Below are 26,613 nucleotides of genomic sequence, written 5' to 3' on the forward strand. Positions count from 1 at the left end.
TAGGAAACGGGTGCCGGTGCACCGGAGGGGCTGTATCAGGCCCCCTCTGGGGGAACCGGAGGAGGAGGGGTCAGGAGCACAGGACCCCGCAGGTGGCACTGCCCTACAGCCACACTGCAGGAGGTTCCTGAGGTCACCTCTGACCTGTGGGAGCCTTGTAGGCCCGGGGCTGGGCCAGCGGGGCTTCTCAGAGTGAAGCCTGGAATCATGTCCAGGGTCACAGAGCCAGGGGAGGTCAAGCCGGCCACCGCACAGCCACCCCCTGGAGCACACAGCTGTGCAAAATGGTAAGTTAGGACATGGCTAAAAATACGATCCTTTTTGGTTAACAAAATGTGTGTGTAAATGCATGTACATGTAAAATGTATATTTACATGGAAGTGATTATACGTGTAAAAGACCTGTTTTCAAAGTACAAGGACAATACGGAAGGTTAAAAATGAATCCAAAGTGTTAAGAAATTATCTCTTTGGCAGGAATTCAGCTGATCGAGCTTTTCTTTCTGCTTCTCTTTACCTCATATTTTCTCTATGATGAATATGTATTAATTGTACCACGAAAATAAAGGAAAAGAGTAGCAGCTTCTGTGGTCAAATGGCACGGGCGGCCCGTGGAACATGAAGGTGCGGGTAAAACGGGTGACTGTGCAGCCTCAACAGCGGGGAGAAAGCCCACCGCGCATGGCTGTGTGAGAAAATCAGGGCGTGCAGCTGAACAGACAGCACCCCTGGGGTCAGGAGAACGCATGGGAGCCCTGCTGCCTCTTACTGGGGGGTGTTCTGGGCCCTGAGTGTAAGGGGCGCCTTTGTAGTTACTTTTTTTTTTTTTTTTTTTTTGTGCGGTACTTGGGCCTCTCACTGCTGTGGCCTCTCCCGTTGCGGAGCACAGGCTCCGGACGCGCAGGCTCAGCGGCCATGGCTCACGGGCCCAGCCGCTCCGCAGCATGTGGGATCTTCCCGGACCGGGGCACGAGCCCGTGTCCCCTGCATCGGCAGGCGGACTCCCAACCACTGCGCCACCAGGGAAGCCCTGTAGTTACATTTTAATACTTTTCTGTGTTCCCCACAATGGAAATTGTGTCACAATAAGTCAGTACAAGAGTTAAATGTTGGGAAAGAAAACAACAAGGCCCTAACACAGAAATCAACAGACGACATTCCCAGGTAATTCACAAAAGCTGGAACACCATGGTGGCAGCGCCCATGAATCAATGTTCCACCTCAGTGCTGTTCAGATTAACATAGGAATGATTTCCGGTTTTCCTTAGAATTTTCTTTGTTTTTCTGATGTTTTACAATTAGCAAACATGTTTTTGATGCTTGAAAGCAACATTATTTCTCAAGCAGAAGAAAAAAAGTCGGACCAGTGGAGGGTGGGCCCCGAATGCCGGGCTTTGTGCAGTTTTAAGCAAAAAGAGACCTGAGTGACACAGCATTTTTCAAATATTGGTGTTGGTCGCATGGCACATGGGACAGGGACATCTGGGGCACCCGGGGTGCACTGCCACTGCTGGGGGTGGGCCTAGCTGGCTGCTGAGAGCCACGGGTAGGTGGGCCTGGGAACGACCTGGTGGTAGTTCGAACGACCTTGGGTTTGGGGCAGGGGGAAGAGAGGAGTAAAAACCAGCTCAGGCTTGGAAACTGACAGTCTCCCAGGAGAACGAGCAAAATTCCTGAGGGGGAGATGCAGTACAGAAAGCAAAACAAACACACAAAGGAAAAAACGGGAGAGTGTCTGGGATGCAGAACGGTCAGGTGGGGAGCCTGGCCCTGTGTTGTACGCTGCAAAGGGACACTGAATCACACAGACACAGCACATCTCCCAGGAAACTTCAGGCACTGCGAACTAGTGAGAGTCCCCTGACAGGTCTGTCAAGGGGTAACTTTAGCTGGGATGGGGAGGAATTCACTGGAGGCACAGAGAGTGGCACATTCACCCCAAGGGCCACCTGCATGACGTGGAGGGCGGGCATGAGCTCTGCGTGGCCAAGCCAGCCCAGAGGAGAGCGGGTGCAGGGTGGTCCTCGTCCAAGGAGGAAAACTTACCCATCCAGCGAATAACTGGTAGGTGTCTTCCCCTTTGGGGAAGATTATGTGTTTGTACATAATATTAAATTTTGCTGTAGGCTGGAGGTTTGCAAAAACAGGTTCAGCTAAAAAAAAAAAGCAAAAAAATAACCCCAGCTATTCTACTAACATTGCATGCTGATTTCTCTCATCCAGTATGACCCTGGCGCAGGGGCTGTGTCACCGCTGTGCTGTCCCCTCCCCAGGTCCTTTCATTCTTGGGACATATATTGGAGTCACGGGGGTCAGCCAGGGCTTGGAGACATGAGGACATCCAGGGGACCCTGGGCTTTGACCTTGGGGTACACTCCCCAAGGAGGCCTGGTGTGGCATTCCTCTCTCAGACCTCTGGACCCGGAGCATGCACCTGAAGGGGGCCCTCAGTGTGGCCCCAGGAACTGTCAGGGGAGGCAGCACCTTGGCTGTAGGCGGCCTCAGAGCCGGAGAACCTAGCACCCACGTGTCCTTAGATTCTTCGTTTGTGCCAAGTCCAGTCCTTAATACCTTGGTCTTGATGACCGTCTTGCACTGGTGAGGATGGGGCGCTTCCAGCCTTGCTAAACTGTACGCGGCTGGCCGTTGCTCTCCCTGGCCCATCTCGGCACATCCCCAGGTGAAGGTCCTCCCGACAGTCGAGGAGACACCTTCTCTGAGCAGATGGAACCAGGAAAGCCTCTATCCCCGAAAGGCAGCAGCCGCAGCCACACCCCTCCTCCCAAGGAGGCTCACTGGACCTGCGGACGTTCCAGATGTCTGGAGTCCAGGAGCTGTCCGGCGGCCGCAGAATTCAGGCGTGGAAGGAGCTGTAGAAAGGGGTCAGGCCCCCGTCACCCCGTCCACGGGAGGAACCAGAGAGATGCAGGTGGGGCAGGTGGCCCGCTACACCAGGGACCCCTCTCACCCCTGGTGGAGGCGGGAGCCTGTGACCCACTGTGCATCGGCCCAGGAGGTGGGACACGAGGGCGCCGGCCCATGGCTTCTGTGGCGGAAGATGGACTGCACCCCGCCCTCAGTGGCACGTGATGAGGGTGGGCAGGACAGACAGAGACAGGAGCCTGCGTTCTGGGTGGTCTGCGATCGTCACTGCAGTCTGTGGCACATACGCCATTTCCCCTGCTCTGCCCCCGCCAGTGCTGGGATGGAGATGCCATGACCTCTGCTATGCAGACGAGGAGACAGAAGCTTGGAGACCTCGCCCACGGGCACTGAGCTGCTGATTTTCAGGTGCGGTGATGGAAGCTTGCGTGCCCAGCCCGGTCCTCTCACCTGTGCTGACCGCCACACGGTGGGGAAGTGTTGTGAATGTGTTATTGTGTTACCGAGCAGGGTTCTTGCCCTCCTTAGTCGACAGAAATTGATCAGAGGCCAGGCAAGAAATTCACGCAAGGCTTTACTGGGGCCCCTGCTACAGCAGGGGAGAGGGAGAAGTAGCAGGCCCCCTTACTTGCTCCCCGACGTAGGGCAAGCTGGTTCCTTCTAACGGGTAAGGATAGGGGCGTGTCCAGGGGTCAGGCTGCAGGGGTGGCTGAGGTAGTTTGCCTGCCCTCGGGCGGTGCTGTGTGCAGCAGGCATGCGCAGTACCCTGCTTTTGCGCTGGGCTCTTCAGAAGCATCAGCTGGGCTTTTTGGTCTTTTTGTATCTTGTCCATAATTTGCCCCAGCTGTTTGCATGCACACATTTATTTTCAGTCCCTTATAGTTTCTTTGTATTTCGTTGCCGGAGGAGAGGTGTGTCCAGGTGCAAGCCCTGCAGCAAAGGGTCCCAGGTCCCAGCCCATCTCAAATGTACCCGAGATGTGTTTTAATCAGGTGTGGTAAGGTGACAGACACAGAGACAACTGCCTTTGAAAGAAGGTGCCTGAAAAGCAGGAAGGCAGAGAACGCTGCAAAGCCTGGAGTAAAGCTTGGAATCCTATCAGCGCCTGATTGCATCAAGGTATAGGTCGCCCCCACCTGTGTGACTCACCGAAGGAAAATAAATTCTCTCTGAATAACAAAAACATCTCCGAGCCTCACAGTTTTTCTTTACAACGATCATCATTTAGTCCAAAATTACCAGGTGTGCCAGGAAACGATTTCACATAAGCCAAGAAAAACGACAGACATAAATCGTTAGGTCACCAATATTGGAATGATTAGAATGAACCTTAAAAGGTGATTAATATATTCAAGAAAATAAATTTTAAAAATGGAGAATTTCATCAGAGAATTGAAATCTAAAGAAAAATAATCATGAAAATTCTAGAACTGAAATATAAAATAGCTGAAATGAACAACAGAATAGATGGTTTCAAAAGCAGATTACACACAGCAGAAGAGAGGATTAGTGAAATGAAAATTATGTAAGTAGAAAATACCCAGATGGAAACAAGGAGGGGAGAAAAGAATTTAAAATACAGAGTATAGTATGAGGAACGTGAGCAACAGAATAGATGGTTTTAAAAGCAGATTACACAGAGCAGAAGAGAGGATTGGTGAAATGGAAATTACATAAGTAGAAAATACCCAGATAGAAACAAGAAGGGGAAAAAAAAATGTGTCAAAATACAGAGGCATATAGGACATAGCAAAAATCTAACATGGGTGTAATTGGAATCCTAGAAAGAGATTTAAAAATTTTAAAAGCATCCAGGAAAAAAATTGTAGCTTAACTTCAAAGTGCAACAAAACAGATAAAAAACAGACTTTTTCAACAGAAATGATGCAAAGAAGACCATGGAATGAGCCTTGAAATTGCTGAAGGGAAATGACTGACAGCTTCCAATTCTATCTTGGTTGCCGGCAGCGTGGCCACTCCCGCAGGGCCCTGTCCCCTCTCCAGCTGCTCAGCTGCTCCCACCTGTGTCCCACCACCGAGGGCAGCGGCCAGGCTGCAGGGTCCCTCGTGCACTCTACACTCGTCAAGCCCCCCACACCCTCTCACATCCCCACCTCGGGCGTCCACACCGAGGATTCCGGCAGCTGGGCAGGTTCCCAGCCAGGGCGAGGGGCGGGCTCCCTCCTCCAGGCGCCCCCATGTCTCCTCACAAGACCCCGGGGTCGACCCCCCACCCCTCTCCCCGAGGGATGGGGAGGAGAAAAGCCACCTGCCCCCAGGACTCCCTGCAAGGCAGGCAGGTGTCTCTCCAGCACCGCCCCCCCCACCCCCCAGGCCTGCAGCCTGCACCTCGGCCTCGGGAGGGAGGCGCCCTCCAGCCTGGTGCTCCAGGTGGGGCCTGGGAGCCCACTGCTCTGACTCAGGGCCCAGATGGCTGGGGAGCCCCGCCCCATGCCCGGGCAGCCTCTCCTCCTTCCCTCTATCGGGTGACAGGTGTGGGAGGGAGACAGCCGTCCAGCGTCCTCCGCATCTGCTCGTCCGGGGCTGGCCTGGCTCTCTGTTCTGGACACTTCCCTCCTCTGTGTGGGTCGCGAGGCACTCTCGGGGCTCCCGGACCCCAGGTCTCTCCCGCGCTGGCTGCAGTGGGGTCCCCGCGCTGTTCCCCCTCCCTCGGAAGCCTGCAGGGGTCTGGGCGCCCAGGGTGGCGCTGGACGTCTGGTGCCCCGTGTGTGTGTCAGGTCGGGTCAGGGGGGCGGCCAGTGGCGCTTTTAAACATGTTCCGGGTCCTCCTCCCTCGGGTGTGGGTAGGACGCCCAGGTGGAGCTGGTGCAGCGACGGCACTGGCAGGTTGGTCAGCCAAGCCTCGCATCTCCTGTCCTGTGGGTCCCGGCCCCCGGCGCCCCTGTGAGGACGCTGTGGGGGCTGCCGGGTGAGGCGCTCAGGCCCCACCAGGAGCCACGTGAGGGAGCTTGGAGGCAGAGCCCCTAGTTCCGGCCAAGTCTTCAGAGGTCGCGGCCCTGGCCAACACTTTGGCCGTGACCTCGGGAGACCCCGGGCCAGAACTGTCCCACGAAGCCTCTCCCAGACCCCTGACCCACGGAAACTGTGAGATGATAAGTTTGTCATTTGAAGCCGCGAACTTTTGTGGTTATTTGTTAGACAGCAATTGATAATGAGCATACAAAAAGTTGGCCAAAATGTGGAACAGTATTGAACTAGGAGACAGTAATTTCATGGGACAATTTTGGGGATCAGTTTGCCCATGTGTGGTGTGTTGAGCGTAGGAATACTCTGCGCTCCAGTGATGCCCCTTGGGGAACATCCATGTGTGCGTGGGGGCACGAAGACAAGGGTCATCACTGCAGCAACCTCTGTTTCCTCAGCATGAGACCGGTGACCAAAATTCTGCTCTGTCCTTCCAACAAAAGACTATGTTGTCCCGACCATACATGCACTGTCTTCTAGCTTAACCGGCTCGACTGTCCACACCCTGCGGTGAGGGCGGCCACCTGCAGGGTGAGGCGATGATGAGCCACACATCAATGGGGCTCAGAGGCCAGGCACCCTCCCATCATGACAGAGATCCTCTGCAGGTTTACAATACCCTCTTGTATCTTATTCCAGGAGTCATTGCAGTTCTGTTTCTAAGTTCAGCATTTAATGCCATTTGGGATTTATTTTTAGAACAGGGTGAGGTCGGGGCTCAATTTACCCTTTTCCTCCTCTAAACGGAAACCCCAGCCCCACTGAAAAGTCTGTCTTTTCCACAATGATTGAGGCCCCTAAATTTCCGTGTATAGTTGGGTTTGTTTCTGGACTCCTGGTTTTATTCCACTTGTCCCTGTACAAATACCTCGTGGTTTAATGGATGTAATTTGATATAATACTTTGATATACAGAAGGGCAATTTTCCTCTTCTTTTAGAATTTTCTTTTTTTTTTTTAAATAAATTTATTTATGTATGGCTGCGTTGGGTCTTCGTTGCTGCGCATGGGCTTCCTCTAGTTGTGGTGAGTGGGGACTACTCTTCGTTGTGATGCACAGGCTTCTCATTGCGGTGGCTTCTCTTGTTGCGGAGCACAGGCTCTAGGTGCGCAGGCTTCAGTAGTTCTGGCACATGGGCTCAGTAGCTGTGGCTCGCGGGCTCTAGAGCGCAGGCTCAGTAGTTGTGGTGCACGAGCTTAGTTGCTCCACGGCATGTGGGATCTTCCCGGACCAGGGTTCAAACCCGTTTTCCTTGCATTGGCAGGTGGATTCTTAACCACTGCGCCACCAGGAAAGTCCTTTTTAGAATTTTCTTGACTGTTCTTGTGCAGTATCTCTTCCAGATGACTTTAGGGTCAGCTTATCAAGTCACTTGAAAATCCTGTTGACATTTTGGTGGGGATTAAATCGACTTTACAAACTGACTCGTGAAGATTTTAAGTATTTACAACATTGCTTTCAAGTGGGAATAAGGCATTTTCTAATTCAGTTAGAGCTCCTGTCAATCCTACAGTCAAGGTTTAACGGTTTTTGAAAAACGTGGTCTTGGGAGTTCCCCGTTGGCCTAGCGGTTAAAATTCTGGGCTTTCACTCCTGCGACCCGGGTTCGGTCCCTGTAACTGAAATGCCGCAAGCCGCGCGGCCAAAAAAAAAAAAAAAATGTCGTCTTGCACATTTCTTTTCAGGCTCATTCCCGGGGACCGCATGGGTGTTTCGGCGACCGTGAATGGCACCTGAAGGTAACTGAGGGCGCGGGTAGAGGGACACAGAAACGTGATGACACCGGTAACCACAGGTGGCACAAGTGACTGTCAGGGGGTGGGGAGACACGGGGGGGGTCCACACAACAGGGGCGGGGTTGCATGGGGGCGTAAGGGCACCGCCAGACGGAGCCCGCGGAGCCACTAAGAGCCGCGGAGCCTGCCCACAAGCCCGGAGGGAGGGGCGGGCGGTGGCGGGCGGTGGCGGGCGGTCCCGGGCGAGGGTCTCCACCCTCAACCTGCGCCAATCCGTCGCAGAGCTCTGCTTCTCAGACCCCGCCTGAGGCCCCGCCCACAAGGTACGCCCACAGTCCCTGGTCCCGCCCATAAGGCCCTCAGGTCCCGCCCACCACTCCCCTGCTCTCGCTCCTAAGGCCCCGCCCACAAACCGCGGTCCCGCCCATCTGGCCCCGCCCCCGCAGGCCGCTCAGCCTTTCCTCCTGCTGCTGGCGCGCTGCCGTTGCGGACTGTAGGTCCCAAGTTCCGAGGCCTGGTGGCTGCGTCCTGGCCCGGAGGCCGCGGGTTCGAGTAGTCCCGTCTTCGCCGCGGCCCCGGAGCCCGTGCCCGTTCCGCGGGGCGCGACCGTGGCGGGCAGCGCCGTCCCGGCCCGCGCGGCGAATCTGCCGCTGCGAATCGGCGGGCTCGGCGGCGGCGGCGGCCTCGCGAGAGTCTGGGCGGCGCGGACGCGGCTGCGGACGGGCCCGCGGACGGGCCCGGCGGACGCGCGGGCCGGCGGGCTGACTGGGGCCGGGGCCGGCGGGCGGGGGCCCGGCCTGGAGCCGCCGGCATGACTGGCCGCGTGTGCCGCGGCTGCGGCGGCACCGACATCGAGCTGGACGCGGCGCGCGGCGACGCCGTGTGCACCGGCTGCGGCTCGGTGCTCGAGGACAACATCATCGTGTCCGAGGTGCAGTTCGTGGAGAACAGCGGCGGAGGCTCGTCGGCCGTGGGCCAGTTCGTGTCGCTGGACGGTGGGTCCCGGCGGGGCTGGCGGGGCGGAGGACCGCGTGGCCAGTGGCCTCCGTGCGTGTGCGGTTCTGGCTTTAGTAACGGAACTTACCGGAACAGGGGACAGGATGCGGCCTGGGGTCGGGGTCGTGGCCCATCCCCCTCAGCGCAGTCCCTTCGCTCCTTGGGGGGACAGTTGTTTGAATCTGGGGGTCGCGGACGTCAGCGTGTCCCCTCTCTCAGTCATCATAGTCGATCCAGCTCCTTTCGGGTTACAGTTGTATGAATTTAAACACATTTGGATTCGAGTAACACCACAGCGAGGATAGAGTTCCACAGCCCCACGCCTCCCCGCAGCGGCAGCTGCCCTCCGTCCCTGCAGTCTTGTTTTTCAGGAAGGCCGCGTAAATGGAACCAGCCCGTGGGCCACCTTCGGAGACTGGCATCTGTCCCTCAGCCCTGTGCCTTTGGGATTCGCCCAGGCTGTTGCGAGGATCTGGGCTCCTTCCTGTGCACGGCCCACGATTTGCTGAAGGACCTTTGGTTTGTTTCCAGTTGGGGGTGATTATGAATAGAGCTGCTAAAAACTTCGAGGATGGCTTCTTCCGTGGACATAGGTTTTCATTTCTCTAGGGTGGTTACCCAGGAGTGGATGGTAGCCGTATGTTTAACTTTATAACAAACCACCAAATGGATTTTCAATGTGGCTGGCACCGTTTTGCATTCTCACTAATTGCTTCACCAGAACTTGGTGTTGTCTCAGTATTTATATATATTTTGGGTGTGTTTTTAGTGTGTTGTGGTGCCTCATCTCCGTGTTGATGCATTTCCCTAATGCATAGTGATGTTAAACAGCATTTAATGTGCTTGTTTGCCATCCCTTAATCCCCCTTGCTGAAATGTCTGTTCAAGTAGCTTTTTGCTCATTTTATATTCAGGTTGTTTGTTTCCTTACTGTTGAGTTTTGAGCATTCTTTAAATATTGTAGTTACAAGTCCTTTGTTAGATACGTGATTTGCAGAGCAGAAGTTTAAAATTTTGATTAAAAGTTTTAAAATTTGATGCAGTCCACTTTATTGATTTTTTTTCTTTCATGGATTGTACTTTTCTCTTGTTGCAGAGCATGGGCTCTAGGCACGCGGACTCAGTAGTTGTGGATCGTGGGCTCTAGAGCACAGGAGCAGTAGTTGTGGCACATGGGCTTAGTTGCTTCGCAGCATGTGGGATCTTTCCAGACCAGGGCTCGAACCCGTGTCCCGTGCGTTGGCAGGCAGATTCTTAACCAGTGCGCCACCAGGGAAGCCCCCGGTAGTAAGTCTTGAAATCAGATGTTGTGATTCCTCCAGCTTTGCTCTTCCTTTTCAGGATTGTTTTAGTTATTGTAGTTCCCTTCCCTTTTCATTCAATTTTAGAATAAGTTTGTGTATATTTACAAAAAATCTTGCTGGGGCTTTGACTGGAATTGCATTAAATCTCTTGATAAATGTGGAGAGATTTGACATTTTTACTATATTGCGTCTTCCAGTCCATGAGCACAGATGTCTCTCCATTCATTAGGTTTCCTTTGATCTTCCATCATCGTTTGAAGTTTTCAGCATATAGCTCCTGTACATATTTTAGATGTTTACCTGAGACCCAAATAGAGCTGTTGTCAATAGTATTTTTCAGAAATTCAGTTTTCAGTTGTTCATGGCTGGCATATAGGAATACGGTTGATTTCTGCCATTGGCCTGTTTCCTGTGAGCTTGCTAAACTTATTAGTTCTAGGAGTATTTTTAAAAATAGATTCCTTGGGATTCTTGATGTAGACAATCATATTATCTATAAATAGGAGCTGTTTTCTTTCTTTTGTTTCTGTTTCTTGCTTTTGAGCAGACATGCTTGCCTTCTTCCCAGTCTTAGAGGGAAGCATTCACTCTCCTCCCACGCAATATGATGTTAGCTATAGGTTTTTGGTACCTGTTCTTCATCAGTAAAGTTGAGGAAGTTCTCTTTCCACTCCTAGTTCGCTGAAAGTTTTTATCATGAGTGGATGATGAGTTTTGTTTTTCTTCCTTGGTCTGTCAGTGTGGCTGGTTTTTGAATGTTCAACGTGCTTTGCATTCCTAGGGTAAACCCAATTGATCATTGGGTATTATTCTTTGTATGTGTTGCTAAATTAGATTTGTTAATATTTTGTTGGGGATTCTTACATTTATGTTCATGTGGTATATTAGTGTGCAATTTTCTTGTAATGTCTTTGTCTGGTTTTGATATCAAGGTAATGCGCCTCCTGGAATGAGTTGGGAAATGTTCCCTTCTCTTCTGTTTTCTGGAAGGATTGTGTAGAATTGGTGTTATTTCTTCTTTGACTGTTTGGTGGAATCTACTGGTGTAGCTATCTGGGCCTGGAGGTTTCTTTTTCAGAAGTTTTTAATTACAGGTTCAGTTTCTTTAATAGTTGTAGGTTTTATTTATATTTTAGAATATCTCTTTCATGTCGGGTGAGTTTGTCGTTTTGAGGATTTGGTCCATTTGATCTAAGTTGCTGAATTTATGCACGTAGAGTTGTTGGTACTATTCCCTTATTCTTTGGATGTCCGCAGGGTCTGTAGTGGTGTCTCATTTTCCTTTCAGATATTGGTGTTTTGCATCTTTCTCTCTTTTTCCCTTTGTTTCTCCTGCTGGAAGTTTATCAATTTTTTTGATCTTTCCAAAGAACCGGTTTTGGGTTTCATTGCTTTTTTTCTCCTGTTTTCTGCATGGCACACGTCTTTGTGTTCTTTTTTTTGTTGTTCTTTGTTTTTTTTTCGTCTTTGTGTCCTTCCTGAGCAATTTCCTGGGACTGCTGTGGCGGAGTCTCCCTGGCACTGTGTTTGCAGCTTTGTCACATGTTGCCAAACTGCCCCCTCAGTCATCCAAGACTTTGATGCCTGTTGGGAAGAGAGTAACAACGACAGTAAGAAGGAATAATCATAGTAGCTGACACTTAGGGTTTCCCATGGGAGGCACTGTGCTGAGTGCATCCCTTGTACCTGATGACAGCCTGTCCTCACTGCAGACGACAAAGCTGGGTGCAGAGGAGTCCTGGACGTGAGAGATGTGCTGCCACCTGTGGGCAGTGACGTTGGTCCCACGGCCTGTGAGCACAGGCTCAGAGCTGGGTGCCCTTTGGTGGTGTGATTTAAAGGTGGTATGAACCCGGGCTGGCTCTGTCCGGTGGGCTCACTCTCTGGAGGGAAGCGCTGCAGGGGTTGTGGGTTCTCAGCTCCTGTGTAGAGGGCGGAGAGGGAGGGGCGAGGGGTGCTGCCTCCTCCAGCAGCCCCTCCCTCCCCTGGGTGGATCCCTCCCAGACTCCTGGCCTCCTCCCTTCCCCATCACAACAGCAGCCGCCCTGGTAGTCGGCTCTGGCTGCTGTCAGCCTCCCTGGTGCGGAGTGTATGCCCAGCTGGCCCCCCAGCTCTTCCTTTGCTCCAGCCTCATCCTGGAAGCTGGGCCTTCTCTCTGGGGTGCCCTTGTGCAGCGCCCAGGGCCTCTGTCTTTCTTAAGCGTTCTTGTTTACTCTTCGAGAAGGAGTGGCGGATGGTTAGCTCCTCAGTTCACTTGAGAATATGTAAATTAGACGTCAGGGCCCTGTGGCCAGCGGCCCTGTCACCAGCTGGGTTTCTGACTGTGACCCAGGCCCAGGGTCCAGAGGCGAAGAATCCCAGTCCCCCTGGGTCCCCTGGTAGATGTTTGAGGACCGGCAAAGTGTGAGTCCAGTGTCCCAGGCTGGACTCGCAGAGTGGTGGCAGCTAGGGTGGTGCTGGGGACGTCTGGGCTGTGTCTTTCAGTTGATGGACAGCTGGTGAGGGGATGGGCGTGGCTGAGAGAAGGGTTGGATGTGAGGACTGCAGGATGGCAAGGTGGTGGGCAGAGCTGGGGCAGCTGGGCCTCTGCGGGCCTGAGGAGGGTCCTGCTGAGTCATGGGGGAAGGGCTCACCAGAGCATCAAGGAGCTCAGGGGCAGAGTAGGGCTTCCTGGCACAGGCCCACGCCAGCATCCCGTCCCTGGTGTCGGTGCTGAAGGTCTCGAGGACAGCAGGTCTTTCCCCTGGGTGTCCCGTGCAGTTGATGGTGCACAGTGAGCCCGTGGGCCCCTCCCGGGAGCTGTACCTGCTGCTCCCCCAGGATGAAACCCAGAGGCAGAGGGAGCTCCTGCTTCCCTGGATCCTTCCCTTCCTCTTCTGGGGTGCACCCCCATGGGTTCCATGACCACAGCTTTTAATCGCTGCAAACTTTGTCCCTGAAGTCAAGGTGTCTGTAAGTGCTAGTGTTCTCGTGGTTATGAGTAATGAGGTGCTTTCCATGCGTAAAACGATGAGGAAGGTTTGGTGCCCAGCTCTGGTGGGGGTGGAGCCTCTCTTGCTCGCTGGGGCAGCTCCCTGGGTCCTAAAGAACAGCAGACCCACCTGCCCTCTGCCTGGCTTGTGCCCTGCCCGGAGAGGGTTCTCTCGGGCACAGCCTACCAGGTGTCCTGGGCAAGCTCTGGTCCTGGAGTTTCAGAGGTTCTGCATCTCTGTTTCTATCTTGTGGCCCCTCAGAGCCCCACTGAGTCCCTGCGGGAAGGGACCTGCTCTCAGGAAATGGCCGAGTTTTGTCCTGGAGGCACTTGCGTGAGAGGAATGTTGTTCCTAAAATGTCATTTGCTGCTTTTATCACCTGCCATGCTGCATGCTGCGTGGTTTCCATAATCAGACTCTTAATCGTGACGAAACAGGCTCTTCAGGAGCTGTGTCTGGTTGACAGAAGTTTAGGCTGCCGCCACTGTTTAGCTGTTGATTCACCGACCGCAAGAGGTATGTGTCCAGCCACGGCCCCATGCCCGGGGCTCAAGGTGGACTTGCTGAGTGTTTCGGGTGCCTTAGGGGAGTTATGCCAACGTCCGAGCTCAGGTCGAGGGGCCACTGGATTTCTCTTCCGTCCTGGAACCGCCCAGCTGGACCTCGTGCAGTTGTCCCCCCTTAAAAGGAGTTTCACAGCAGTGACAGAAACCCCTCACTTTAAATGAAATGAATACAGACTTAGGAAAGGTTTTGCTTACCCATGTGGGAGGGATCCGTGCGTGAACTGGAGGACGGGGCTTTGTGCTGCTTTTCTGTTTGTGGTCTTGGGGTGTTGGTGTTGCTGGCTTTGTCCTCAGTGCTCAGAGTGGCCGAGAAGCACCCCCCGCCCCCCCCACCAAGTTGCAGGGGTCAGGCCTTTGCACCTTCTTGCTTTTGCAGCCACAGCTGGGAGGGGCACAGGTGCATCTGGGTGGAATTTCCGGCCCCTCCCCTGCTGTCCACAAGGGGGCAGTCTTGGCCCGGCTGTGCTGATAAGAACTGCAACTTCTACTTGTTAGATGTAGCTGGTTGTATCTTGTTTGTTACAGGATCTTGTTATAGAAAATATCAAATGTTTTTAGAAGTAGAGGGAATAATATGATGGGCATCTGAAAGACAAGTACAGCGTGCATTGATGGTTTTGGTCAGAGGTGGTACGCAAGCTTTCTTTCACGCTTCAGGGGACCCTAGCCCCGTGGTGTTAGCTATTTGAGATTTGCTGAATAAGCACTTTTCATAGGCTCCACCACTGCTTTCCAGATGTTATCTACTGTAACCAAATCCCCAGTGGGTAGTATTTGTTGAATAAAAGAATATGCATCCATTTGGCAAGCAGGTTTTGACCTGCCCCCCCCTTCCCCCAGCTGGCCGGACCTAGTAAGGCACCTTCCTTGCCAGGACTTAGTCCCTGTTTCTCCTGGGAGCACATGCAGGACTGAGGCTACGTACAAGGGCCTTGGAGAGCACCAGGGTGGTGTGTGTGTATATGTGAGTGTGTGTGAGTGTGCACGGGGGCAGGAAGCATCAGCCCCCAGAGCAGGTGGGGCCGGAGCAGCCCCAGGAAGCGTGACTGGGGCGTTGGGGAGAGACAGGGAAGGACAGCACCGCAGCAGGAAACAGAGGTCCTGGAAGTGCAGGGGGGAGCGCCTGCAGAGAGTGCAGGGGGGGAGTGAGGGGAGAGGGTGAGGGGAGGGCGTGACCTCTCAAGGTCTTGCCGTGCCTTTAACGCTCACCCAGAACGAGGCTCTGCTCTTACTCAGCAGCATCTTCGGGTGACCTGCCCTGGTCGCTTCCCATCTGTGTCTAAGCAGGGAGAGGTGGCTGGGAGGAAGGCCCCCCAGGGTCCTCATGCCTGGAAGGTGGGGCTTCAGGGGATTTATACCCTTACGTTGTTCTTTTTCTAATGCAACATTATTGTAATTGTTTGCTTAAAACATGTGCTGATTTCCGCTAAAACAATGTGGTGATTTTTTTTCCTTTTTCTCAAATAAAATTTGGGCAGCACTGCACGCAGGTCAAAATGTGGCCGTCCTCGTCAGGGGGCTGAGGGGTTGTGGCCTTCTTCAGTGGTTCCTACGTCCAAAAGATCACAAATATAACAATCCTGAAGGGTATAAAAGCCGCCACAAAATAGGGGGGTACAAGATGCAGACCCCCAGTCTCAGGCCGGTGAGCCCACGTCGGGCTTCTGCAGAGTCAGAGGTAACACTGGAGTGTTGGAGGCTCCTCATTTCTGGGCCGGGTGGACAGGTCTCCCCTGGGCCCTGCACTGCTCTTGGCCCTCTCCAGGCCCCCAGTGTGCCCTGCCTGGCCCTCTCCCTCCCTGCCCTCTATGGCCAGCTTCTTGAAGACACTAAGTTTGTGGTAACTTGTCAGGGCAGTGATAGAAAGCCAACACACCCAGGGTGACAGCAAAACCTTCCCCAGGCACCGCCACCTGTCCCCAGGCTCCACATCCTACTGTGAGGGAGCGATGGGCTCCCTGCCAGTACCCACAGGGGCCGGCGCCTAGACCCCACCGTCGGACCACAGGAGTTGGTGGGGGACGCTGCCCAGCCCTGGGCCTGAGCCCCAGGGAAGCTGCTGAGGCGGGGACGCTGGGTGCTGGGGCCACCAGCCGGCCAGCCCCCTGCTGTGCTCCCGCTGCTTCCAGCTGCTCGTAGCCCACTAACTGCCCAGCCAGGCCTACTTGTTGCTCGTTTCAAAGTTTCCTTAGCCCATCTGATCTCTTTCTTTCCCAGCTGACCTTTCGAATCGTTTTGCTGAGATCCTTAAAGAATCTTGTTGGTGCTGGTTTGGGATTTGGTTGCAGTCACAGAGAAGCCGAAGGCCGACTTGTTCTCCGCTGTCTGTGCTGGTAGCCGGCCTATGGATGACCCAGAGGTCCCTGCTGGCCCCAGGAGGTGGGCCACGTGTTCTCCTCAGGGGCCTATTCTCAGACTTCAGTGATCTGGCTTCCCAGATCCCTGTCACTTCTGAGTTTCCATTTCATCCTCCAGCAGGCCCTGCACCCTTACCTCCCCCACGTGGCTAACAGTGTGAGGTCGTGTTCCCTAACTTCAGGAGCCTCTAATCCTTTGCTCTGTACTTCGTAACAGACACACTGGCCTGTGGGATGCGCAGCGCTTCCCCGCTCCCCCGCCTGTGCCTGGCCGCCTGCGCCCCTCACTTAGGCGTGGCGCTCGTTTGAAGATCGCGCTTCAGCGCTGTGGTTTGTAAGCCTGGTGAACAATCTGGATGTCCACCTGGCTGTCTTCACAGGGTATCAGGGCAGAAGTCCCCGCCCTGAAGCCTTGCAGAGTGGAGCATGTGAGACGTCCTGGGGGGGCTTGCCGTTGGTGGGAGGTTCAGAACAGAGCGCCCGTAGGTGCAGCTATAGCTACGCGTTGGGTTCCAGGGCTTCCTAGGTTGCTGCTCTGTGGGCGGGCAGCACACAGATGGGTAGAGGTGCGAGCGTCTCCTGCAGACTGGCTCCTGCCCACCCCCCCGCCCCCTGGGAGATGGATGCGATAATAAATGTGAATTGGCTGGCCCACGGCCCGCAGAGGGCCAAGGTGAGGGGCTGGGCTGGGCCGGGCCAGGCCTGGGCCATAGTTGGGAGAGCTGTGTGACAGTCTCTTCTGGGACATGGTTAGAGAATGCAGATGGGCATGGTCCACGCCCTCGGCTCCAGGTCAAGGCCACGACCCTGTCAGCAAGGCAGAGGTGTGAGTGGTGCGGTGGGATGCTCGCTGCTGCCTGCTGCTCTGAGTCTTGCTCCAGAGACACTGATGCACGAAAGGGCTGTTGACACAGATCTCTGCCCAGTGTCGGCTCATGAGTCTGATTTGTGTCTCCAGGTGCTGGCAAAACCCCGACCCTGGGCGGCGGCTTCCACGTGAACCTGGGAAAGGAGTCAAGAGCACAGACCCTGCAGAACGGTATTTCCCGCCGTGGGTGCTGCTGGAAGAGGGTGGGCTCCTGAGGCGGGACAGGGACGTGGGACGAAGGATAAGAGCGACAGCCTGCCGTGACCCCCCGCATCCTTGTCACCAAGCCAGTGCAGGCCCCACATCTGGGAGGACTTGTTGGCGGAGTCCCCTCCCCGGGTCGTCAGGACCCTGCCTGGGTGCCCTGCAGTGCCCTGGGCCTCCTGTAGGGGCTCTCTGCCAGGGCTACTCTGAGGTCTCTGGACCCTAACGGGCCCACACCTGTTACAGTTTCAGTCGCGATAAGCACAGGAAAAACAAATTTATAGCAGTTTGATGTGTGGTGCCACTTTTGTTGTATTTTGTAACCATCCCAGTCCACAACAGATTGGAGAAATGTCTGTTCAAACCTTGGCCTGGGGGCTTCCCTGGTGGCGCAGTGGTTGCGAGTCCGCCTGCCGATGCAGGGGACGCGGGTTCGTGCCCCGGTCCGGGAAGATCCCACATGCCGCGGAGCAGCTGGGCCCGTGAGCCATGGCCACTGAGCCTGCGCGTCCAGAGCCTGTGCCCCGCAACGGGAGAGGCCACAGCAGTGAGAGGCCCAAGTGCCGCTAAAAAAAAAACAAAACAAACCTTGGCCTGTTTTTAATTGGGTTATTTGTCTTCTTATTGAATCGTAAAAATTCTTTATGTGTTTTAGATACAAGTCTCTCTTATCAGTTATATGACGTGCAGAAAATTTTCACCCGTTCTGTGGGTTTCTTCACTCTCTTGGTGGTATGCTTTGAAGCACAAAGGTTTTCAATTTTGATGATGTGCGGTTTATTTACTCCTTTGTTGCCTGTGCTTTTTGTGTCGTAAGAAAGGTTGCCTGATTCAATCCAAATCACAAAGATTTATGCTTATGTTTCCGTCTGAGTGTTGTGGTTTTAGCTCTTAGGTTGAGGTTTTGATCCCCTCTTAGTTTTTGTGTCTAGTGTAAGGTAAGGGCCCTACTTCACTCTGTTGCGTGTGGATATCCAGCTTTCTCAGCATCATTTGCTGAACAGACTGTATTCAGTTGGCACCCTTGTCAAACGTCAGTGACCGTAAACGTGAGGGTTTGGATTCTCACCTCTGTTCCATTGGCCTGTGTCTGTCCTTTTGCTAGTATCACACTGTTTTGGTTATTGCATCTTTGTAGCAAGTTCTGAAATCAGGAAGTGTGAGTCCTCCCAATTTGTTCTTCATTTTTAACATTGTTTTGTTGACTATTCTGAGTCCCTTGAATTTACATATGAATTTTAGTTTCAGTTTGTCAGTTTCTGCAAAGCAGCCAACTGGGATTCTGATAGGGATTTACATTGACTCTGTAGACCAATTCGGGGAGTATTGCTGTCTTAACAAGATGAAGTCTTCTGAGACCTGAACGTGGAATGTCTTTCCATTGATTTAGGTCTTCCATAATTTGTTTCAACAATTTTTATGGTTTTCAGAGTATAAGTTGTACATTTCTTTGCTAAATTTATTCCTAAATATTTTATTCTTTTTGACTATTGTAAATTGAATTGCTCTTTAAATTTCATTTTTTGGTTGTTTGTTGCCAGTGTATAGAAATATGAGAGGTATTTGTATATTGATCTTGTATCCTGCAGCCCTTGAAAAACCCACATATTATAATAGTTTTTTTAGCGGATTCCTGAGAATTTTCTATATATAAGATCACGACATCTGAAAATAGATATAGCTTTGCTATACTTTCTAATCTAGACACTTTTATTTATTTATTTTTTTTGCGGTACGCGGGCCTCTCACTGCTGTGGCCTCTCCCGTTGCGGAGCACAGGCTCCGGACGCGCAGGCTCAGCGGCCATGGATCATGGGCCCAGCCGCTCCGCGGCATGTGGGATCCTCCCGGACCGGGGCATGAACCCACGTCCCCTGCATCGGCAGGTGGACTCTCAACCGCTGCACCACAAGGGAAGCCCTAGACACCTTTTAATTTTCTTCCCTGACAGCCCTGGCTAGAACCTCCAGCACCACGGTGAATCCAGGTGTCTTATTCCTGATTTCAGGAGAAGTGTCCAGTCTCTCACCATTAAGTGTGATGTTGGCTGTGGTGAGCTCAGGCAGGGACACCCTCTGCTGGGACCTCTCAGACACTCTGTGAGGACGCTGTCAGGAAGGTTATGGCACATAAGAGTGCCTCCATCTTGGGCGTGTCCCTAAGCGCCGCGATCTTCACTTGCACGCTGGGAAGATGGGCTTGGTGAGTTCCAGCATCCTTACCTATATGCTGGTCACCTTCTCCTTGGCTCTCGAGGACCCGCCTCCTGTTGCTGCTGTGGATGGGAGTGGCCAGCATAGACTCGGCCAGCAACTCCTCTGTCCAGTAGGGCTGACATCCACGTCGGCTGACTACCGTGAGGGCAGGTGGTGGGCTTCCAATTATGACTCGCATCAAAATGTTTTAAATTTTCCATTGAGCTTTTTCCTTTGACCCCATGGGTTTATTAGTGTTGTTGGCTCTTCCAGCTTGAATCTTCTGTGTTTAGAGCTCATACTCTGTTGGATTTCAGTCTTTTGAAATGATTTGACGCTTGCGTTATGGCCCAACATATGGTCAATTACAATCAGTTTGGGCGCTTGAAAATATTTTTCTGCAAAAAGTGGGGTGTTCTGTACATGTCACTTGGGTCAGATTTCCTCCCAGTGCTCACTGATTTTGGTTCTGCTTGTCTGTCTGTCTGTCACTGAAAGGGCATATTAAGATCTCCATGACGATTGTGGGTTTGTCCATTTCTACCCATAGTTTTGTTGGTCTTTTGTTTTGCCTGTTTTAAGACTATGTGTATAGAAGTTTAGCGCATACAAACTTATTTATTTATTTAGGCCGTGCTGTGCAGCTTGCAGGATCTCAGTTCCTAAACCAGGGACTGAACCCAGGCCACGGTGGTGAAAGCCCGGAATCCTAACCACTAGGCCGCCAGGGAACTCCTTAGTGAACACAAATTCACAATTATTCCTGGCTGGTAGCCTGAGTCTCCCTTGCTCAAGTAGTGCCCTGGCCTTCAATCCCACTTGCGCTGGCCTGCTTCCACCTGCTTTCTTCTAGCTGGGGCTGTCACATAATGTTTCTTTTTCTCTGTGGCTGACTTTAAGATCTTCTGCACATGAAGAAGTTTATCCCCTGTAGAGAATGTATCTATTTCCAGACTTCCCTGGTGGCACAGTGGTTAAGAATCCGCCTGCCGGGCTTCCCTGGTGGTGCAGTGGTTGAGAGTCCGCCTGCCAATGCAGGGGACACGGGTTCGAGCTCTGGTCTGGGAATATCCCACATGCTGCAGAGCAGCTAAGCCCATGCACCACAGCTGCTGAGCCTGAGCTCTAGAGCCTGCGAGCCACAACTGCTGAGCCCATGTGCCACAACTACTGAAACCCACACGCCTAGAGCCTGTGCCCGGCAACAAGAGATGCCACCGCAATGAGAAGCCTGCGCATCACAACGAAGAGCAGCCCCTGCTCGCCGCAACTAGAGAAAGCCTGCACGCAGCAACAAAGACCTAACACAGCCAAAAATAAATAAATAAATAAATTTATAAGGAAAAAAAAAAGAACGTATATATTTCCAAAAACCTAGAGTAGGTGGTACATCGGACTCAAATCAGTTGTAGTTGTAAAGAGCAGCATTCATGCAGACGTATTCATGGAAGTGAAACTGGAAACTAGCAATAAAGGAAGAGAAATAACCCACCTAATTAAAAAAAACTTCAGATAGCCCTTGGTTTAAGTACAAAATCAAAGCAGAACTCGCGGACTCCTCGGAACGGGCTCGCTGAGGTCTGAGGCCAAGGTGGAGCCCACTCAGCTGTTCGGGGAGGCCCAGAGCCTGGGGGGCAGCCTACTCTGTCGTCCTCCTCACACCTTTCCTGGGCTCCTGCCTGGGGTCAGCAGCCAGCGGCCTGGCCCCTGAGGAGGGGCTGGCCCTCCCTCCGCCCACCGTGGTAGGTGTACCCTCCTGTCTTCGGCTGCCTTCCCCGGTGTTATCGTCCTATCTCTGTCTGGGTGGGGGCTGCAGGGACCGAGGGGTGCCGTCTCTCCACAGGGTGCCTCTTTTCTCCGGACCGGACCGGAGCTGACCTGTTGTCCTCCCCCGGGGAAGACTCCTGTCTTTTCACTTCCCACCACCCACCCCCAGTCTGTTGGATTGGGTTGAAATCTATGGATTTAACTTCAGCTGTTACTCTTTGTGTTAGGTTTTGGGTGCCTTTCTTAGAAAACAAGAGAGTTGGGAGAGGAACAGACGGCTTGGACTGTGATTCCGTTCACGCGGGGGTCTGCGCCTCCTGGCCCCCCTCCCTCCCTGGAGGTGTGGTGCCCGCGCAGGTCCGTCTCTAGGGCCGTCTCTGGTTTATTGGGAACGTGCTCAGGTCCCAACTGAGGTGCAGCTCAGTGAGAGAGAAGCCCTGGACTCTTCCCTCCGGGTGCCTGGGCGGGGCTGGAGCGGGCGCCCCACTTAGCGTGGAAAGGGCATCCTGGGTGCCAGCGAGGCGATTTGGTCCAATCTGAGTGTCCGTCTCCCTCTCTTTTTCTTGCTTAATTGGGCCCTTTTGGGGTTTTCTGTCTATCTTGGAAGTTCTGAAATGCTTCTAGGCTGGAGCATTGGTCACTGACTTGATGAACCCTTTCACATGGGAGGCATTTCTCAGGGAAACTTTTTATTCTGTTCTTTTTGTTTGTCTGTTTTTCCTGGTATAACGTATGTATAGTAAAGTGCGTAAAATATGCCAGCCTTAAGTGAACTGCTTGATTAATGTGTGTGACTTAAGGCCTGGGCTCAGATCGTGGTTGAGCATGTTTCTTGTACCCCAGGAAGCTCCCCACTGTCGATTAGTTTTACTTGGTTTTCTGCTTCAGACAATTAGAATCACAGAGAATGTCCTTTTGGTGTGTGTATTTCAGCAGTTTGTTTATTGCCACGTAGGATTTCATTTGTGAATATACCACAACTTATTTATCTGCTTTTCCTATCCATGGACGTTTGGCATCTCCAATTTTGGCTGCCGTGTGTGTTCTTTTTTTTTTTTAATACGTTTTTACATTCTTTATTTTTAACATTTATTTTATTTTTTTGGCTGCATTGGGTCTTAGTTGTGGCACGCAGGATCTTTGTTGAGGTGTGCAGGATCTTTCTTTGTGGCGCTTGGGCTCTTCGTTGCAGCGCTGGACTTCTCTCTAGTTGCGGCATGTGGACTCTGTAGTTTGCGGCGCATGGGCTCTCTCGTTGAGGTGCACGAGTTCAGTAGTTGTGGTGTGAGGGCTTAGTTGCCCAGCAGCACGTGGGATGTTAATTCTCTGACCAGGGATCTACCCGAGTCCCCTGCATTGGAAGGCAGATTCTTTATCACTGGTTTCCTTTGCTGTGCAAAAGCTTGTAAGTTTGATTAGGTCCCATTTGTTTATTTTTGTTTTTATTTCTGTTGCCTTGGGAGACTGACCTAAGACAACAGTGGTACAATTTATGTCAGAGAATGTTTTGACTGTGATCTCTTCTAGGAGTTTTACGGTGTCATGTCCTTTATTTATTTATTTATTTGGTTGTGCCGGGTCTTAGTTGTGGCAGGCAGGCTCCTTAGTTGCAGCTCTCAGGCTCCTTAGTTGCGGCTCACCAGCTCCTTGGTTGCAGCATGCAGGCTCCTTAGCTGTGGCATGCAAACTCTTAGTTGTGGCATGCATGTGGCATCTAGTTCCCTGACTAGGAATCAAACCCAGGCCCCCTGCATTGGGAGCATGGAGTCTTATCCACTGCGCCACCAGGGAAGTCCCTATGGTGTCATGTCTTATGTTTAAGTCTTTAAGCTATTTTGAGTTTATTTTTGTGTATGGTGTGAGTGTGTGTTCTAACTTCATTGATTTACATGCATCTGTCCAACTTTCCCAGCACCACTTGCTGAAGAGATTATCTTTTTCCCATTTTATTTTCTTGCCTCCTTTGTCGAAGATTAATTGACTGTAGGTGTATGGGTTTATTTCTGGGCTCTCTATTGTGTTCCATTGATCTGTAAGTCTGTTTTTGTACCAATACCACACCATTTTGATTACTGTAGCTTCGCAGTATTGTCTGAAGTCTGGGCGAGTTATGCCTCCTGCTGTGTTTTTTTTCCTCAGGATTGCTTTGGCAATTCTGGGTCTTTCATGGTTCCATATAAATTTTTGGGTTATCTGTTCCTGTTCTGTGAAAAACGTCCTGGGTATTTTGATAGGGATCACATTAAATCTGTAGATTGCTTTGGATAGTGCTGCCCTTTCAACACTATTGATTCTTCCAGTCCAACAGCATGGGATATCTTTCCATTTCTTTGAATCCTCTTTAATTTCCTTTATTAATGCTTTATAGTTCCCAGCATATAAGTCTTTTACCTCCTTGATCAGGTTTATTCCTAGGTGTATATGTATATATATATATTTTTTGGTGTTATTTCAAAAGGTATTTTTTTTTTACATTCCCTTTCTGGTATTTCATTGTTGGTGTAAAGAAATGCAGCCAATTTTTGAATGTTGGTCTTGTATCGTGCTACTTTGCTGAATTCATTTATTAGGTCTAGTAGTTTTTGTGTGGAGTCCTTAGGGTTTTCGATATATAGTATCCTGTCATCTGCATGTAGTGACAATTTTACGTCTTCCCTTCCAATTTAGATACGTTTTATTTCTTTTTCTTGTCTGATTGCTCTGGCTAGGACTTCCAATACTACGTTGAATAGAAGTGGTGAGAGTGGGCATCCTTGTCTTGTTTGAGATTTTAGCAGGAAGGCTTTTAGCTTTTCACTGTTGAGTATTATATTGGCTGTGGGTTTGTCATAAGTGGCTTTTATTATGTTGAGATATGTTCCCTCTATTCCCACTTGGATAAGAGTTTTGATCATAAATGGATGTTGAATCATGTCAAATGCTTTTTCTGCATCATTTGAGATGACCATGTGGTTTTGGACTTTTCTTTTGTTAATGTGGTGTATTACATTGATTGACTTGCGAATGTTGAACCATCCTTGTGAACTTGGGATAAATCCCACTTGGTCGTGGTGTATGATCTTTTTTATTTTTATTGTGGTACGCGGGCCTCTCCCTGTTGTGGCCTCTCCCGTTGCAGAGCCCAGGCTCCGGATGCGCAGGCTCAGTGGCCATGGCTCACAGGCCTAGCCGCTCTGCGGCATGTGGTATCTTCCCGGACCGGGGCATGAACCCGTGTCCCCTGCATCGGCAGGCGGACTCTCAATCACTGCGCCACCAGGGAAGCCCTGTATGATCTTTTTTATGTGTTATTGGATTCGGTTTGCTAATATTTTGTTGAGAATTTTTGCATCTGTGTTCATCAGAGATATTGGCTTGTCACTTTCTTTTTTGGTGGTGTCTTTGTCTGGTTTTGGTATCAAGGTGATGGTGGCTTCATAGAATGTCTTTGGGAGTGTTCCCTCCTCTTTATTCTTTTGGAAGAGTTTGAGAAGGATTGGTATAAATTCATCTTTGTATGTTTGGTAGAATTTGCTTGTGAAGCCATCTGGTCCTGGACTTTTGTTTGTAGGGAGGTTTTTGTTTTGTTTTGTTTTGTTAACAGATTCTATTTCACTTCTAGTGATTGGTCTGTTCAAATCATCTATTTCTTCTTGATTCAGTTTTGGTGGGCAGTATGTTTCTAGAAAGTTGTTCATTTCTTCTAGGTTGTCAAATTTGTTGCTGTATAGTTGTTCATAGTATTCTCTTATTTTTTTTTTTTTTTTTGTATTTCTGCGGTGTCAGGTGAGATTTCTCCTTTTTCATTTCTTATTATGTTTATCTGGGTTCTCTTTTCTTCTTGGTGAGCCTGGCCAGAGGTTTGCCAATTGTGTTTACCCTTTCAAAGAACCAGCTCTTGGTTTTACTGATTTTTTTCCCTATTTTTTAAAATCTCTATCTCATTTATTTCCTCCATGATCTTTATTATTTCCTTCCTTCTGCTGACTTTAGGTTTTGTTTGTTCTTCTTTTTCTAATTCTTTTAGGTGGTAGGTTAGGTTGTTTACTTGAGATTTTTCCTGTTTTTTGAAGGCCTGTATTGCTATGAACTTCCCTCTAAGAATTGCTCATGCTGTATCCCATAGATTTTGTATGGTTGTGCTTTCATTGTTGTCTGTCTTAAGGTATTTGTAGCATGTTATTTAGTCTTCATGTAGTCTTCTTTTTTTTTCTCATTTCTTTCCTGTGGTTGATGTCTAGTTTCATTGGCATTTTGGTCAGAGAAGATCCTTGAAATAATTCCTGTAGTTTTAAATTTGTTGAGGTTAGTTTTGTGCCCTAGTATGTGGTCAGTCCTAGAGAGTGTTCCATGTACGTTTGAAAAGAATGTGTATTCTGGTGGTTTTTTATTGGATGTAATGTCCTGAAAGTATCAATTAAGTCTAACTGTTGTATTATTTAGGACCTCTGTTGCCTTATTGATTCTGTCTGGAAGATCTGTCCATTGAATGAGTGGGATGTTAAAGTCTTCTACTGTTATTGTATTCCTATCTTTGTCTGCCTTTATCTGTTAGTATTTGTTTTATGTATTTGGTGCTCCTATATTAGGTGCATATATGTTGATGAGTGTAAAATCCTTTTCTTGTATTGATCCTTTTATCATTATATAGTGTCCTTTATCTTTCCTCATGGCCTTTGTTTTAAAGTCTATTTTGTCTGATACGAATAGTGTGACTCCCACTTTTTTGTCATTTCAGTTTGCACGCAATGTCTTTTTCCATTCCCTCACTTCCAATATGTGTGTGTCCTTTGCCCTAAAGTGGGTCTCCTGTAGGCAGCGTGTTATAGGCTCTTTTTTTTTAAAAAAATTATTTATTTATTTTTGGCTGTGTTGGGTCTTTGTTGCTGTGCGTGGGCTTTCTCTAGTTGTGGTGAGCGGGGGCTACTCTTTGTTGCGGTGTGTGAGTTTCTCATTTCGGTGGCTTTTCTTGCTGTGGAGCACAGGCTCTAGGCGCGTGGGCTTCAGTAGTTGTGGCACATGGGCTCAGTAGTTGTGGCTCACGGGCTTAGTTGCTCTGCGGCATGTGCGATCTTCCCGGACCAGGTCTCGAACCCGTGTCCCAGGCATTGGCAGGCGGATTCCTAACCACTGATCCACCACCAAGGAAGCCTGGCTCTTGTTTTTTTAAACTCCAGTCTGCCACTCCGTGTCTTTTGATTGGAGCATTCAGTCTATTGACATTTAAGGTAATTATTGATACATATATATTTATTGCCATTTCAGACCTTGTTTTGCAGTTGATTCTTTGTTTCTTCTTTGTTCCTTTCTTTTTGTTTTTCTTTTTGTGGTTTGATGATTTCCTTTCATGCTTGTGTTCTTTTCGGTTTTGGTAAATCTGTTGTATATTTTTGATTTGCGGTTGCCCTGTTTTTCAAGTGTGTGAACGCCTTCTTATATCTGCTTGCTTTAGACTGATAGTCATATAGGCTTAAACACATTCTGAAAAAAAAAGAAAAAGAAAAAGAATCTGCATTTTCTTACTGTCCTTCCCCACATTTTATGATTTTGTTGTCCCTTTTTACATCTTCATGTTTATCCTTTTGTTGTTCCTTGTGTTTATCATTGCTTTCACATATAGGTTTTTTTTTTCTTTTTGATCTGTTAACTGGATAATTTAAGTGATTTACTGTCCGATTGTGATTTCCTCCTTCCTATATCTTCTTGCTGCTTTTCTATTTAGAGATGACCTTTCAGTATTTCTTTCAGGAGAGGTTTAGTATTGCTGTATTCTTTTCGTTTTTGCTTGTCTGAGAAGTTCTT

The 26,613-nt window shown here is 50.5% G+C and overlaps 1 protein-coding gene across 4 annotated transcripts in view; it reads left to right on the top strand.

The window, feature by feature from the left end:
* Positions 1-8,101: 8,101 nt before the first annotated feature.
* The window catches only part of BRF1 (BRF1 general transcription factor IIIB subunit), a 71,791-nt gene continuing 53,279 nt past the window's right edge, over positions 8,102-26,613 (top strand). The window contains exons 1-2 of one of the 4 annotated variants that reach the window (XM_060003809.1): positions 8,103-8,598; positions 16,757-16,837. In XM_060003809.1, coding sequence (XP_059859792.1) covers positions 8,415-8,598; positions 16,757-16,837 — 265 coding nt within the window. In that variant the 5' untranslated portion in view covers positions 8,103-8,414. Of the gene's footprint in view, positions 8,599-16,756; positions 16,838-26,613 lie in introns of all 4 variants that reach the window. The other 3 variants (XM_060003810.1, XM_060003811.1, XM_060003813.1) reach the window with 3 other exon arrangements.

This window comes from Delphinus delphis, chromosome 2 (assembly GCF_949987515.2).
Source record: "Delphinus delphis chromosome 2, mDelDel1.2, whole genome shotgun sequence".
Lineage (NCBI taxonomy): Eukaryota > Metazoa > Chordata > Mammalia > Artiodactyla > Delphinidae > Delphinus > Delphinus delphis.